This window comes from Pristiophorus japonicus, chromosome X (genome assembly GCF_044704955.1).
Source record: "Pristiophorus japonicus isolate sPriJap1 chromosome X, sPriJap1.hap1, whole genome shotgun sequence".
In the NCBI taxonomy this organism is placed as follows: Eukaryota; Metazoa; Chordata; class Chondrichthyes; family Pristiophoridae; genus Pristiophorus; species Pristiophorus japonicus.
Window position 1 is genome coordinate 15897815 of NC_092010.1, and position 14006 is coordinate 15911820.

At 40.0% G+C, this 14006-nt stretch overlaps 1 protein-coding gene across 1 annotated transcript in view; it reads right to left on the reverse strand.

Moving 5' to 3' along the window:
- Positions 1-14006, reverse strand: part of col2a1a (collagen, type II, alpha 1a) — a 98251-nt gene that overhangs the window by 40604 nt on the left and 43641 nt on the right. Inside the window, exons 28-37 of the mRNA XM_070869409.1 lie at positions 13171-13224; positions 12706-12759; positions 12268-12321; positions 11171-11215; positions 5444-5542; positions 5241-5348; positions 4460-4513; positions 2128-2181; positions 1822-1875; positions 411-464 (exon numbers count right to left, since the gene is read on the reverse strand). Coding sequence (XP_070725510.1) covers positions 411-464; positions 1822-1875; positions 2128-2181; positions 4460-4513; positions 5241-5348; positions 5444-5542; positions 11171-11215; positions 12268-12321; positions 12706-12759; positions 13171-13224 — 630 coding nt within the window. The remainder of the gene's footprint in view (positions 1-410; positions 465-1821; positions 1876-2127; positions 2182-4459; positions 4514-5240; positions 5349-5443; positions 5543-11170; positions 11216-12267; positions 12322-12705; positions 12760-13170; positions 13225-14006) is intronic.

Consider the following 14006-nt stretch of genomic DNA (forward strand, 5'->3'; position numbering starts at 1 on the left):
TATTGATGTCTCCCAGCAGCTCCCAGTGAGGGTAGGATCACTGATTTTGCAATGGAATTGATGGTTATTGAGGAGAGTTTGCTGACCAGGTCATTGGCCAGCCATCTGAAGGAAATGACACTTGTATTAAATTGTATGAAAAAATAAATAACCATCAGTCTGAACACTAAAAGGTAACAAAAATAAAAATTATAATACAGATAATTAAACAAGCCAAAGAATTAAAGTAGACCATGTGTTAATGTGTTCATATGGAACTCCTCTGTTCGGTATTTTAACAAGAGCGTCCACGTGTTGTTATGCTACTATCACACAGAACTATTTAGCTCTGTTCGGTAGAATTTGACTTATTAATGTGCATCTATAATTTGTTGTGACAGTTATCTTATTGTTTCTTAGTCTATACTTACAGGAGGACCAGCAAAGCCAGCAGGACCAGGAGGACCAGTCTCACCACGGTCACCCTGAAATACAAAGATAGGCAGGTTACACACAGACACCAGTGACAGCATTAAAGAACCTGATGATGTTAGGGGTGGGAGGGGAGGTGTGGTGGGTGGCAAGGGACGATTGTAGTCCAACAGAGTGCAGCTCAGGCTCAGCCAATTGCATTGAGTAACTATTTCACACCTGCAAAAACTGAGAGTTCCCAATTAGCATCACATGGAACAGGAAGGTAAATTTAGGCTGAAGGGACTTAGCTTGAAATATTCTGCATCTATGACCAAATAAAATATATAGTAAACTAGTCAATACCCCATGGCATTGCACATGGGGAGTCAAGACCAAGATTTTTATTCAGGTGAATGGGGGTGGGGGTTAGCCCCATTTTAAAGTTAAATATTCTGTCCTTATTTTTACATTTTCTTTATATAAATTGCTTTGTCCACATTTACAATGGAAACTGTTTATGTTAATTTGTCATGCTATGATTAGATTCTCTTACCAGTGTTGGTGCTGCACCGCCTCCACTGAAGGGAGGGTATAATTACAGTGTGACAAGTTTACATAGGCCGTTGCCATTATAAATGTGGACAAAGGCATTTACAACGGAAAATTTAATAGAAAGTGAGTTCAGAGCTAAGATTTTTAATGGACTATAGATGTAATCTAAATATTATTATAATAGTTTTAATTTCTGAGAAATTAAAAATAACATAATATTAAATAATGAATAGTAATAGCTACAAAATCATGCATAATGGCTAAGGATGATGAGACACTCAGATAGCGCTAGACTATATTGATAGGAACTACTGGAGCCAAGTTCTCCTTGGGGATTGGTTAGATGATGTTGCAATACTGGTTGCAGTGTCATCCAGTGCACACCAATGATACAGGGACAAACATGCACTTTTGAATCCAAAGGGCAAATTGCTTCAGAATTGTGCTTTTCAGATCTCCCGACCCAAATGTGTTCCGTTCAGCCTCACCTTGGTCAACCCTCAAGTGATCTGTCAAACTGCAATCCCTTGCTCAATTACCCAGACCAGCCAGCATGTGTTATGCAAACCGACCTGGGACCTGGTCAATGCAGATCAAAATCAATCAAAGCACGTTGACCCAATTCAGGTTGGTTTTGAACAAGAAGCATCTGGCTCCCTTGTCACCAGCAGATGAACCATGAGCATTAGTACTTAAACCTGTAGGATGGAATTCTAACATCAGAATAAGTAGGTACTCAACAAGTAATGTTTGATTATCTCAACTCCCCAACATGAGTTTTCATATTCTTTGTAAACCCAGGCGTACAGCTGGGATATTACTTGCATTTTGCTCTAGTTTTCACAGCAGCAGAGGAATTAAACCCTTTACACTTACAGGAGCACCACGGGAACCAGCAGCACCTGTCGGACCACGAGGACCTGTTTCACCCTAAAGGAGACACAAGAGAAAAGAGTTACCGAGATACAGGGGACAGCCACGGTGATGACCAGCAGAACTTTATTCACTCTGAAGCAATTCAATAAATGTATTTTCTTTTTTAAAGTGAGAAGCAACAGCATGTAAGTAGCCTTTGTACCAGTCAGGCATCTGTTGTCTTTGGTAATGTACTTTAATTTTTACATATTATTGAAGAGAGTTCTTCACATTTTGCACAAACATAAACCTCATCAGTGTTTTTACCTTCTCGCCATTGGGACCAGCTGGGCCAGGAGGACCAATTGGACCAGTTAAACCCTAGAATAGGAAGAGAAAGAACAAGTCAGATTGTGTCTTGAAGTGAGGCCGCAGTGAGCGCTGACTAGCACATCTACTGTCATTAATAACCGCATTTATTACAGAGGCATCTTTCAGTCAGTGGGACTGTCTGCTTGTGAGCTGGAGAGCTTAAAACTCAAGTAAAATAATCAAAATCTGATTTCACAGAAATATTAAAAAAGGATTTTACCACCCATCTGAGTAATACACAGAACAGATCACAATAAAAGAATAATTGGGGTGAAATCTCACTGCATGATATTAGTAACAAATACAGTGGTAAGAAATGTCTTTGTTCACTATCTGCCTTATAACTTTTGTTACAATAGCAGAGGAATTTCATAAAGATGCATCAATGTATTCGTGACTAACATCACACAGCATGATCTCAACCCAAATGTTGGCTTGACATTCACCCACAAGGAACAGGAATGTCCCAAGTTCCATCCTAGTCTGTGCTGAGTTAGTGGGGAAAAGTGGCGGAATAAACAATGCTGTAGGAAAAAAAACAAATTTGTTCTTGAATCAACTTTGATTCAAATGTAGATGCTAAGCACTTCCCCACAGGAAGAGAAAAACAACTCTGGGTCCAATATTATAAAATCTCCTTTAACCAGAAAGTTTGGGAAACACTAAAATAAATTGGATGACTGAGTTTCATTGCAGTTGCACCGATTCTTCAGCTGTTACTGAGAGCAATACAGAAAGTTTAATTTGACAGATGGCAGCTCTGGTTTCAACACAAAAACCTACTGCAGATGGAGTATAATGTTGGAAAGTGTGAGGTCATGCACTTTGGCAGAAAAAAAATCAAAGAGCAAGTTATTATTTAAATGGAGAAAGATTGCAAAGTGCTGTAGTACAGCGGGACCTGGGAGTACTTGTGCATGAAACACAAAAGGATAATATGTAGGTACAGCAAGTGATCAGGAAGGCCAATGGAATCTTGGCCTTTATTGCAAAGGGGATGGAGTATAAAAGCAGGGAAGTCTTGCTACAGTTATACAGGGTATTGGTGAGGCCACACCTGGAATACTGCGTACAGTTTTGGTTTCCATATTTACGAAAGGATATACTTGCTTTGGAGGCAGTTCAGAGAAGGTTCACTGGGTTGATTCCGGAGATGACGGAGTTGACTTATGAGGAAAGGTTGGGCCTCTACTCATTCGAATTCAGAAGATTGAGAGGTGATCTTATCGAAATGTATAAGATTATGAGGGGGCTTGACAAGGTGGATGCAGAGAGGATGTTTCCACTGATGGGGGAGACTAGAACTAGGGGGCATAATCTTAGAATAAGGGGCCGCCCATTTAAAACTGAGATGAGGAGGAATTTCTTCTCTCAGAGGGTTGTAAATCTGTGGAATTCGCTGCTTCAGAGAGCTGTGGAAGCTGGGTCTTTGAATAAATTTAAGACAGAGATAGACCGATAAGGGAATAAGGTGTTATGGGGAGCAGGCAGGAAAGTGGACCTGAATCCATGATTGGATCAGCCATGATCGTATTAAATGGCCTACTCCTGCTCCTATTTCTTATGTTCTTATGTAAGACCAACTAGAGTTACTATAACTGTGGATTTATGAGCTGAATTGCCAACTGCCAGCTCATAGTTCTCCCAATTGCCGCTCACGAAATCAATACGGTTACAGTAATCAAAATATTAATGTACCATTACAAGCAATGGAACTTAATTGAGTGTGTGTGTCTGTCCACAAGATTTAATTGTTGGAATTATGCAATGGTCAATTAGAGGGCAATTGTTTCTCTATAGACTGGCAGTTGCTTATAAGTTCCGGCTCTAGGTTAGAAAAAGCCAGTGGGAAATGACTAGCTTTCTGTCTCTTTTTTTAAGATGCTATTTGTTCTCTGATAGATTCTGTTCAGCTGTGATTTATTGTTGTTTTGTGAATCAATGATGTGAACCAATCAGGTGCAAGCATAGCACAGACTCTGCATGTGTGACACTTTCAGGTGTGTCGACATGCTAGGTGCAAGACTATTATTATATGTAGGTAGGTAGATAAATAGATGGATTATGGACCCGTGGGCTATGTCTTAGAGTCATCACATGAGCATGTGCATCAGCACAGTCAGATACATGGCGTAAACACAGGCCAAATTCTCCTGTATTCACAATGTGTGTAGCATGGCCTAGAATATTCACCCCCTTTAAATGGCCCATTATTAAACACACACAAATCTAAAACAGAGATGTGACTGAATTATAGAAAACTTTGAGCGTGGAGTGTTTCACTTACTCGTCCACCATCTTTGCCGGGTGCGCCCTCAGGACCTTTTTCACCATGATCACCCTAAGAGACAAACGAGAAAGGGAAAATGAATGTTGTACCTTTAAGAGACTTAAGACAGTGAAATGCCAGTTGCTTTACTTGCTAATCTCTTCATAAAAACTAGCACGAATTATACTACATGAATAAAGGCTAATTTTTTTTCTTGCTCAATTTTTGTGTGAATCAGAAAAGAAAAACTTTTGTTCATTTCCTTTAAGGCACTACTAGTGTTCAAAGTGACTATAGAAACTTGAGAATTTAAGACATTTTAAATACAGGAAAAGACCATTATTCCCCAAAAGCCTGGGCCAATTTAGCTGATCATCTGCTCTCTGGCTTCTCATTCCAGCTACACATCCAGTAGCCTATTAAACCTATTGATACTGTCCACTTCAATGGCCTTCTCTCGTAACTTGCTCCACTACTACGTTATCATTTGGGTGAAAAAGTTCTGCTTAACTTCCCTGCTTACTCTTCACTATCTAATTTTGAACTTGTGTCGCCTACTGAGTAATTTGCCTAATCAGTTTTGTCAATTCTATTCTTAATCTTGAACACCTCAGAGCTTACCTCAAAGACTCCTCGTTTCTAAAGAAAAGCTGTGGGAGCTCAAGCTCAGAGTAATAAATGTATATAGTAATAAATATTACATTTGAGCAGAACAACTCCCTCATGGTAAATGTTGACTATTAGTCTTACACAAATTGTCGGCAATTAGGATTAGGAAAGGGTAAGATAGAAAGCTTACTCTGTCGCCCTTTGGACCAGGAATTCCAGCAGTACCCCTCTCTCCTGGCATACCCTGGAGACCGGGAGGACCCTGAGCACCGTTGGGACCAGGAGCACCACCTGCACCCTGCAAAATAAAGCAAGAGCCTGGGTTAGAGAAAGGTCTTTAGAAATGGTTGTACAAAATTTTATGTTTTCATAAGTGTAAAGGTAGAATCCTACCTTAGGACCATCAGCACCAGGAGTACCTGGGAGACCACGTGGACCCTGCAGACCCTGGGAACCTGGAGCTCCGCGTTCACCTGGGAAACCACGTTCACCCTGAGGACAAGGAGAGTCATGTCATTATTAGGATATATGTACAAGAGCAGAAACACTGTCACATAACACGACTGGGATATATGTATAGGAAACGGGAGCAATGCTACCAGCATATATAAAGTGTATAAAGGATAGGCTGTACATAGCAGATAGGGTAAATAGCATTTCTAACGCTTTGCAACATAACTGGAATGTGTAATAGGATAGGGGTGTACAACAGGATAGGGCTGTATAACGACATTGGGATGTGTAACTGAATAGGAATGTGTAAAAGTATAGGGATCGGTAACAGTATAGCAGGCTGTAACAGTATTGGGGTCTGTAACAGTATAGGGGTCTTTAACAGTATAGGGAAATGTAACAGTATTGGGAAGTATAACAGTATTGGGGTCTGTAACAGTATAGGGGTCTTTAACAGTATTGGGAAATGTAACAGTATTGGGGTCTGTAACAATATAGGGGTCCGTAACAATATGTGGGTCCGTAACAGTATAGAGGTCTTTAACAGTATTGGGAAATGTAACAGTATTGGGGAATGTAACAGTATTGGGGAATGTAACGGTATAGGGAAATGTAACGGTATAGGGAAATGTTATAGAGGTCTAACAGTATAGGGGTCTGTAACAATATAGGGGTCTGTAACAATATAGCAGCTTTAGAAGCATAGGGAAATGCAACAGTATAGGGGACTGTACCAGTATAGGGGACTGTACCAGTATAGGAGACTGTAACAGTATAGGGGACTGTAACAGTATAGGGGACTGTAACAGTATAAGGGTCTGTAACATTATAGGGGTCTGTAAAATTATAGGGATTTGTAACAGTATAGGGGTTTGTAACAGTATAGGGAAACATAACATTATAGGGACCTGTAACAGTATAGGGAAATGTAACAGTATCGGGAAATGTAATAGTAGAGGGGTCTGTAACAGTAGAGGGGTCTGTAACAGTAGAGGGAAATTTCATTGTTAATGGAACTGAAACAGTATCGGGGTATGTAACAGTATAGAGCAATGTAACCGTAAATGAAAATGAAACAGTACAGGGGTGTGTAACAGTATAGGGACATCTAACAGTACAGGGACATGTAACAGTATAGGGACATGTAACAGTCTGTAACAGTATAGGGGTGTGTAACAGTATAGGGGTCTGTAACAGTATAGCAGTCTGTAACAGTATAGGTGTCTGTAACAGTACAGGGACATGTAACAGTATTGGGGTCGGTAATATTACAGCGAAAAGTAACAGTATAGAGGTGTGTAACAGTATAGGGGTGTGTAACAGTATAGGGAAATGTAACAGTATAGGGAAATGTAATAGTATAGAGAAATGTAACAAAATAGGTGCCTGTAACAGTATAGGGAAAAGTAACAGTATAGGGGTCTGTCATCATCATCATCATCATAGGCAGTCCCTCGGAATCGAGGAGGACTTCCTTCCACTCCCAAAGTGAGTTCTTTGATGGCTGAACAGTCCGATATGAGAGCCATAGACCCTGTTACAGGTGGGACAGACATTCGTAGAGGGAAGGGGTCGGTGGGGCGGGTTTGCCGCGCGCTCCTTCCGCTGCCTGCGCTTGGCCTCTTCATGCTCTTTGCGTTGAGACTCGGAAGAGCTCAACGTCCTCCCGGATGTACTTTCTCCACCTCGGGCGGTCTTCGGCCAGCGTCTCCCAGGTGTCAGTGGTGATGTCGCACTTTACCAGGGAGGCTTTGAGGGTGTCCTTATAATGTTTCCGTTGTCCTCCTTTGGCACGTTTACCATGAAGGAGCTCCACATAAAGCATTTGCTTAGGGAGTCTCGTATCTGGCATGCGAAATATGTGGCCTGCCCAGCAAAGCTGATCGAGTGTGGTCAGTGTTTCAATACTGGGGATGTTAGCCTGGTCGAGGACACTGATGTTGGTGCGCCAGTCCTCCCAGGGGATTTGTAGGATCTTGAGGAGACATCTTTCGCCTGCTTCACGATGACATGCAGGTCGTGATTCTTATCAACGGACCCATTACAGACCCAATCCATGTCCGGACCGGGGTCAAACAGGGCTGCGTCTTCGCTCCAACCCTCTTCTCAATCTTCCTCGCTGCCATGCTCTACCTCACAATCAACAAGCTCCCCGCTGCAGTGGAACTAAACTAAAGAACCAGTGGGAAGCTGTTTAACCTACGCCGCCTTCAGGCCAGGTCCAGGATCACCCCAACCTCTGTCGTTGAGCTGCAGTATGCTGATAATGCCTGCGTTTGTGCTCATTCAGAGGGTCTGTAGCAGTCTAGGGGTCTGTAACAGTATAGGCATCTGTAAAGTATAGGGATCTGTAACAGTATAGGGATCTGTAACAGTATGGGGAAATGTAACAGTATGGGGGTCTGTAACAGTATAGGGATCTGTAACAGTATAGGGATCTGTAACAGTCTGGGGAAATGTAACAGTATAGAGAAATGTAACAGTTTAGGGGTCCATAATAGTTTTGGGTCTGTAACAGTATGGGGAAATGTAACAGTATAGGGAAATGTAACAGCATAGGGAAATGTAATAGTATCGGGGTCTGTAACGGTATAGAGGTCTGTAACATTATGGGGAAATGTAACAGTATAGGGGTCTGTAACAGCATATGGAACTGTTATAGGGATCTGTAACAGTATAGGGATCTGTAACAGTATAGGGGTCTGTAACTGTAACAGTACAGGGGTTGGATTAGAATAGGGAAATATAACAGTACAGGGGTTTGTAACAGTATAGGGAAATGCAACAGTATAGGGAAATATAACAGTATAGGGAAATATAACAGTATAGAGGTCTACAATAGAATCGGGGTCTGTAACAGTATAGGGATCTGTAACAGTATGGGGAAATCTAACAGTATGGAGAAATGTGACAGTATGGGAAAATGCGAACGTATAGGGAAATGTAACGGTAAAGGGAAATGTAACAGTATAGGGGTTTGTAACAGTATAGGGAAATGTAACGGTATAGGGAAATGCAACAGTATAGGGGTCTGTAACAGTATAGGGAAATGTAACAGTATAGGGAAATGTAATGGTATAGGGAAATGTAACGGTATAGGGAAATGTAACAGTATAGGGGTTTGTTACAGTATTTGAGTCAGTAACAGTTTATAAAAATGTGACAGTATAGGGAAATGTAACAGTATAGGGAAATGTAACTGTATAGGGGTCTGTAACAGTATAGGCAAATGTAACGGTATAGGGGTCTGTAACAGTATAGGGGTTTGTTACAGTATTTGAGTCGGTAACAGTTTATAAAAATATAACAGCATAGGGAAATGTAACAGCATAGGGAAATGTAACAGTATCGGGGCCTGTAACAGTATAGGGTCTGTAACATTATTTCAGTCGGTAACAGTTTATAAAAATGTGACAGCATAGGGAAATGTAACAGTATAGGGAAATGTAACAGCATAGGGAAATGTAACAGCATAGGGAAATATAACAGTATAGGGGTCTGTAACAGTGTAGGGGCCTGTAACAGGAAAGGGGCCTGTAACAGGAAAGCGGCCTGTAATAGCATAGGGGTCTGTAACAATGTAGGGATATGTAACAGTATAGGGATCAGTAACAGTATAGGTGTCTGCAACAGTATAAGTTATGGATATGGAAATATAATAGTATATGGAAATGTAACAGTATAGGGATTTGTAACAGTATAGGGGAATGTAACAATGTAGGGATCTGTACCAGTATGGGGAAATATAACAGTATAGGGATTTGTAACAGTATAGGGATTTGTAACAGTATATGGAAATGTAACAGTATAGGGATTTGTAACAGTATATGGAAATGTAACAGTATAGGGATTTGTAACAGTATAGGGAAATGTAACAGTATAGGGATTTGTAACAGCATAGGGAAATGTAACAGTATAAGGAAATGTAACCGGAAAGGGGCCTGTAACCGGAAAGCGACCTGTAACAGGAAAGCGGCCTGTAACAGTATAGGGGCCTGTAACAGTATCGGGATCTAGAACAGTATAGGGAAATGTAACAGTATATAGGTCTGTAGCAGTATAGGGATCCAGAACAATATAGGGATCTGTTACAGTAAAGGGAATGTAACAGTTTAGGGGTCTGTGACAGTGTTGGGAAATGTGACCGTATAGGGAAATGTGACAGTATAGGGAAATGTAACAGTATAGGGAAATGTAACAGTATAGGGAAATGTAACAGTATAGGGATTTGTAACAGTATAGGTAAATGTAACAGTATAGGGAAATGTAACATTATAAGGGAACGTAACAGTATAGGGAAATATAACAGTATAGGGGCCTGTAACAGTATAAGGGAATGTAGCATTATAAGGGAATGTAATAGTATAGGGAAATGTAACAGTATAGGGGTCTGTAACAGTATGGTAGTCTGTAGCTGTATGGTGTTATGTAACAGTATAGGGGTCTGTAACAGTGTAGGGAAATGTAGCAGTACAGGGAAATGTAACAGTACAGGGATCCAGAATAGTCTAAGGATCTGTAACAGTACAGGGGTCTGTAACAGTAAAGGGGTCCGTAACAGTAAAAGGGTCCATAACAGTAAAAGGGTCTGTAACAGTAAAGGGGTCTGTAACAGTATAGAGAAATGTAACAGTATAGAGAAATGTAACAGTATCGGGGTATGTAACAGTATAGGGAAATGTAACAGTATAGGGAAATGTAACAGTAACAGAAAAGGGGTCTGTAACAGTAAAAGGGTCTGTAACAGTAAAGGTGAATGTAACAGTATAAGGGACTGTAACAGTATAGGGAAATGTAACTGTTTCAGGGTCTGTATCAGTGTAGGAGTCTGTATCAGTATAAAGAAATATAACAGTATAGGGGTCTGTAACAGTGTAGGGGTCTGCAACAGTATAGGGGGTCTGTAACCGTATTAGGGGTCTGTAACCATATAGGGAAATGTAACAGTATAGGGGTCTGTAACAGTATAGGGGGTCTGTAACCGTATTAGGGGTCTGTAACCATATTAGGGGTCTGTAACCATATAGGGAAATGTAACAGTATAGGGGAATGTAACAGTATGGGGAAATGTAACAGTATAGGGGAATGAAAAAGTATAGGGACCTGTAACAGTATATGGACCTGTAACAGTGTAGGGAAATGTAACAGTATAGGGGTCTGTAATCGTATAGGGGTCTGTAACCGTATAGGGAAATGTAACAGTGTAGGGAGATGTAACAGTGTAGGGATCTGAACAGTGTAGGGATCTAGAATGGTATAGGGAAATGGAATGGTATAGGGAAATGGAATGATATAATGAAATGGAACAGTATAGGGGTCTGTAATGTTATAGGGAAATGTAACAGGACAGGGAAATATAACAGGGCGGGAAATATAACAGGACAGGGAAATGTTACAGTATAGGGATCTGTAACAGTATAGGGATCTGTAACAGTATAGGAGTCTATAATAATACAGGGGTCTGTAACAGTATAGGGGCCTGTAATAGTATAGGGAAATGTAACAGTATAGGGGTCTGTAACAGTATAGGAGTCTATAATAATACAGGGGTCTGTAACAGTATAGGGGCCTGTAACAGTATAGAGAAATGTAACAGTATAGGGGTCTGTAACAGTATAGGGGGTCTGTAACAGTATAGGGAAATGTAACAGTATAGGTGTTACTTACTCTTGGACCTGTTTGACCTGCGGCACCAGCTTCACCTGGAACACCCTGTTCAAGGAAAAGAAAATACAGGTGAGTGGTGACAGACAGTAAAGATTGCACAGACATGACATTATATAGGGCGGTGTAGAGGTCGAGTAATTTCAGTACTAGAGCAACCTGTGTAAGTCTGTCCAGTACTATTGCTGCTGCATTTTTGTTGGGTCTTCCTCAAGAAATTCATTCACTAGCCCAGTTACCCTCTATAGTGAGGACCAATGCAGTTACCCCTCAGCGAGGGCTAGCTGTAACTAATTTTGCTCCCGCCACATACAATATGTGTGGAGACTTTTCTAATACCTCTCTTGGACAGCTTGTCTGATCAGTGATCCCTCTCTGATCTCTGGCCTCCAAGGCTCTTGCACTTTTGGAACTTGTTTTGCCTCTATTTTATCGAGACTACTATAGCAATTTTCCTCTGTACATTCTTCTCTTGTTCCTTCTAATCTCCAAATAAGCCATCCTCCACCCTGTATCCTGACTGTATTGAAATCAAGATTTATCGTGCCGTCTCTTACCCTAATTCATTTAGGGTCATTTAAGCTTTTATCGTGTGTCTAAAATCGGGTGATAGCGAATCAACAGACCGCTTTACACCTAGCCTGATTTTCTATATGATTGACTTCAATAAAAAAAAATCAGGAGAGGTTTAAAATCGGTTGCCGATGTGACCATTAAACTTTCAAATTACCTCCATTGTTTCTTAAGACCCAAAATTGTGGAACTCGTCACCTCCCTCCAGTCTTCCCTTCCACCTGCAATCTATAATCTTTTAAAGGCCAAATTTGGTGCCACCTAATCATAAGCTACAGAACAGTCACTGCATTTCAAAAATAACTCACTGTATGAACACATTGACATGTTCTGACGTGATAAGATGCTATATATTATTTGCTGATTTACTCCTACTGCTCTTTTCTACCTCGGTGACGCCCTACACTGTGGGCCTCTTGGCCCTTCACATCAGCTTAGATTACAAATAAATGTGAAGGGCTAAAGACTGAACAGTTGAATGTTTTAACATTAAAGGCTGTATTGCCTGTAGCTAATAGATAACTTACCTGGTCACCTGGCTTGCCACCTTCACCAGGAGGACCTGGGGGACCTGGCAGACCCTGCAATAAGTGCAAAACAATTTGATTAACATAAAGGGAAATCTGGAACTTTAGAGAGCAAGAAGAAGCAGGATTTGTGTGGGGTAGATTTATTGTTATCCAGAGATTTTGTTAAATAAATTCAATAGGGTTATAGTAATAATTCTAAGAAATTAATATAATACTAAGGAGTTTTGGAAATGTCATCTTCCAAACATCATGCTTTAATTAAGTAACAGCAGCAATCTGCTTTAGTACTAAAAGATTTAGAATTTAAAAAAATAACATGAATGATACCTTGCTAAACGAGTCAGTTTGCTAATTATACATCACAAACTTAAAACAAAGTCAGGCTGCGTGAAATAAGATCTTTTAGTAAAATTGAATAGATTTTATCTTACAGACCTGGAAGCCAGGAGGACCGGGAGGACCTTGTTCCCCTCTCTCACCAGCAGGACCCTGCAAAATGAAACAGCAGCAGTGTCAGGAGTGGATAAACACCGCTCAGCTATTAACACACCAATATTTCAGGCAAGTATCTGTGGCCGTGTTGAAGAGTGCTGATGGAAACAGCTCAATATGAGAGATCCCATTAAACTCTAGTAACAAGATAATGAAGCGTTTTAGAGTCAGCCATCATTTTATTTAAATGAAAGTTACTGTAAGTCCGATAATTTTTGTAACAGAAATTTTACAAGTTAGCTTAAAATCTGATAAAATGTGACAGTCAGTGGAACGCGCTTCAATATGGAGGGGCATGAGGGATGACATAAAGACCATCTTTTAAATGCATTGAAGAGTTCTAATTTAACAGTCTGATCAGACAAATTTAAATTTAAATGATAAATCATCCAAGGTATTTGAACTCACTGCTGGACCAGGAGGACCCTGAGCGCCTGTCTCACCATCTTTGCCAGGCAGACCCTATGGAAAGGAAAGAGAGTTGGCATTCAGCATAAAGTAATGGAATCAAAGCTGTAACATCTTAACATAAAAATAGATTTTAGAGTTCTCTGTTAATCCTGCAAGGGCTCCACTGTAAAACACTCAGTCCAAGTGGTTGCCACTCAGACTCAGTGTGCTGCTATTATAGTATATTGCAATTTACTGTACTTTAGTATACTGTCTATATAATACTATGCTATCATATTATATTACAGTGCTACATCATTACTATGGAGTGCTTTATTATAATCATGTGATGCTATACTATAATGTACCATAACGTACTTTATCATGTTATGCTATACCATACTATCCATATATTGTATACTGTGCTATGCTATACTGTGCATATAGTTCTACACATATGCTGTATTATACAATATATTGTACATATTTGTATATTACTATATTGTACTTTAGTATACCATACAATGTATATTCTGTGCTATTCCATAATGTTCTGTGTATATATTGTATATTGCATATATTATGTTATGCATTGTATATATTGTATTACTCCATGCTATATCAAATCATATTGCACATATACAATGCCCCAATATCCTTTACATTACTAGATTATATTGTGGATGCATTCATGATGTCTATGTACTGTATTGTATATAATGTGTGGTACTCGTAATGTATATGCATACTGTACTGTATATAATGTGGTGGACTTGTAATGTACTTATACACTGTGCGGTATTTAATGTCAGTACTGCTAATATACATATGTACTGTATGTAATGTGGGATACT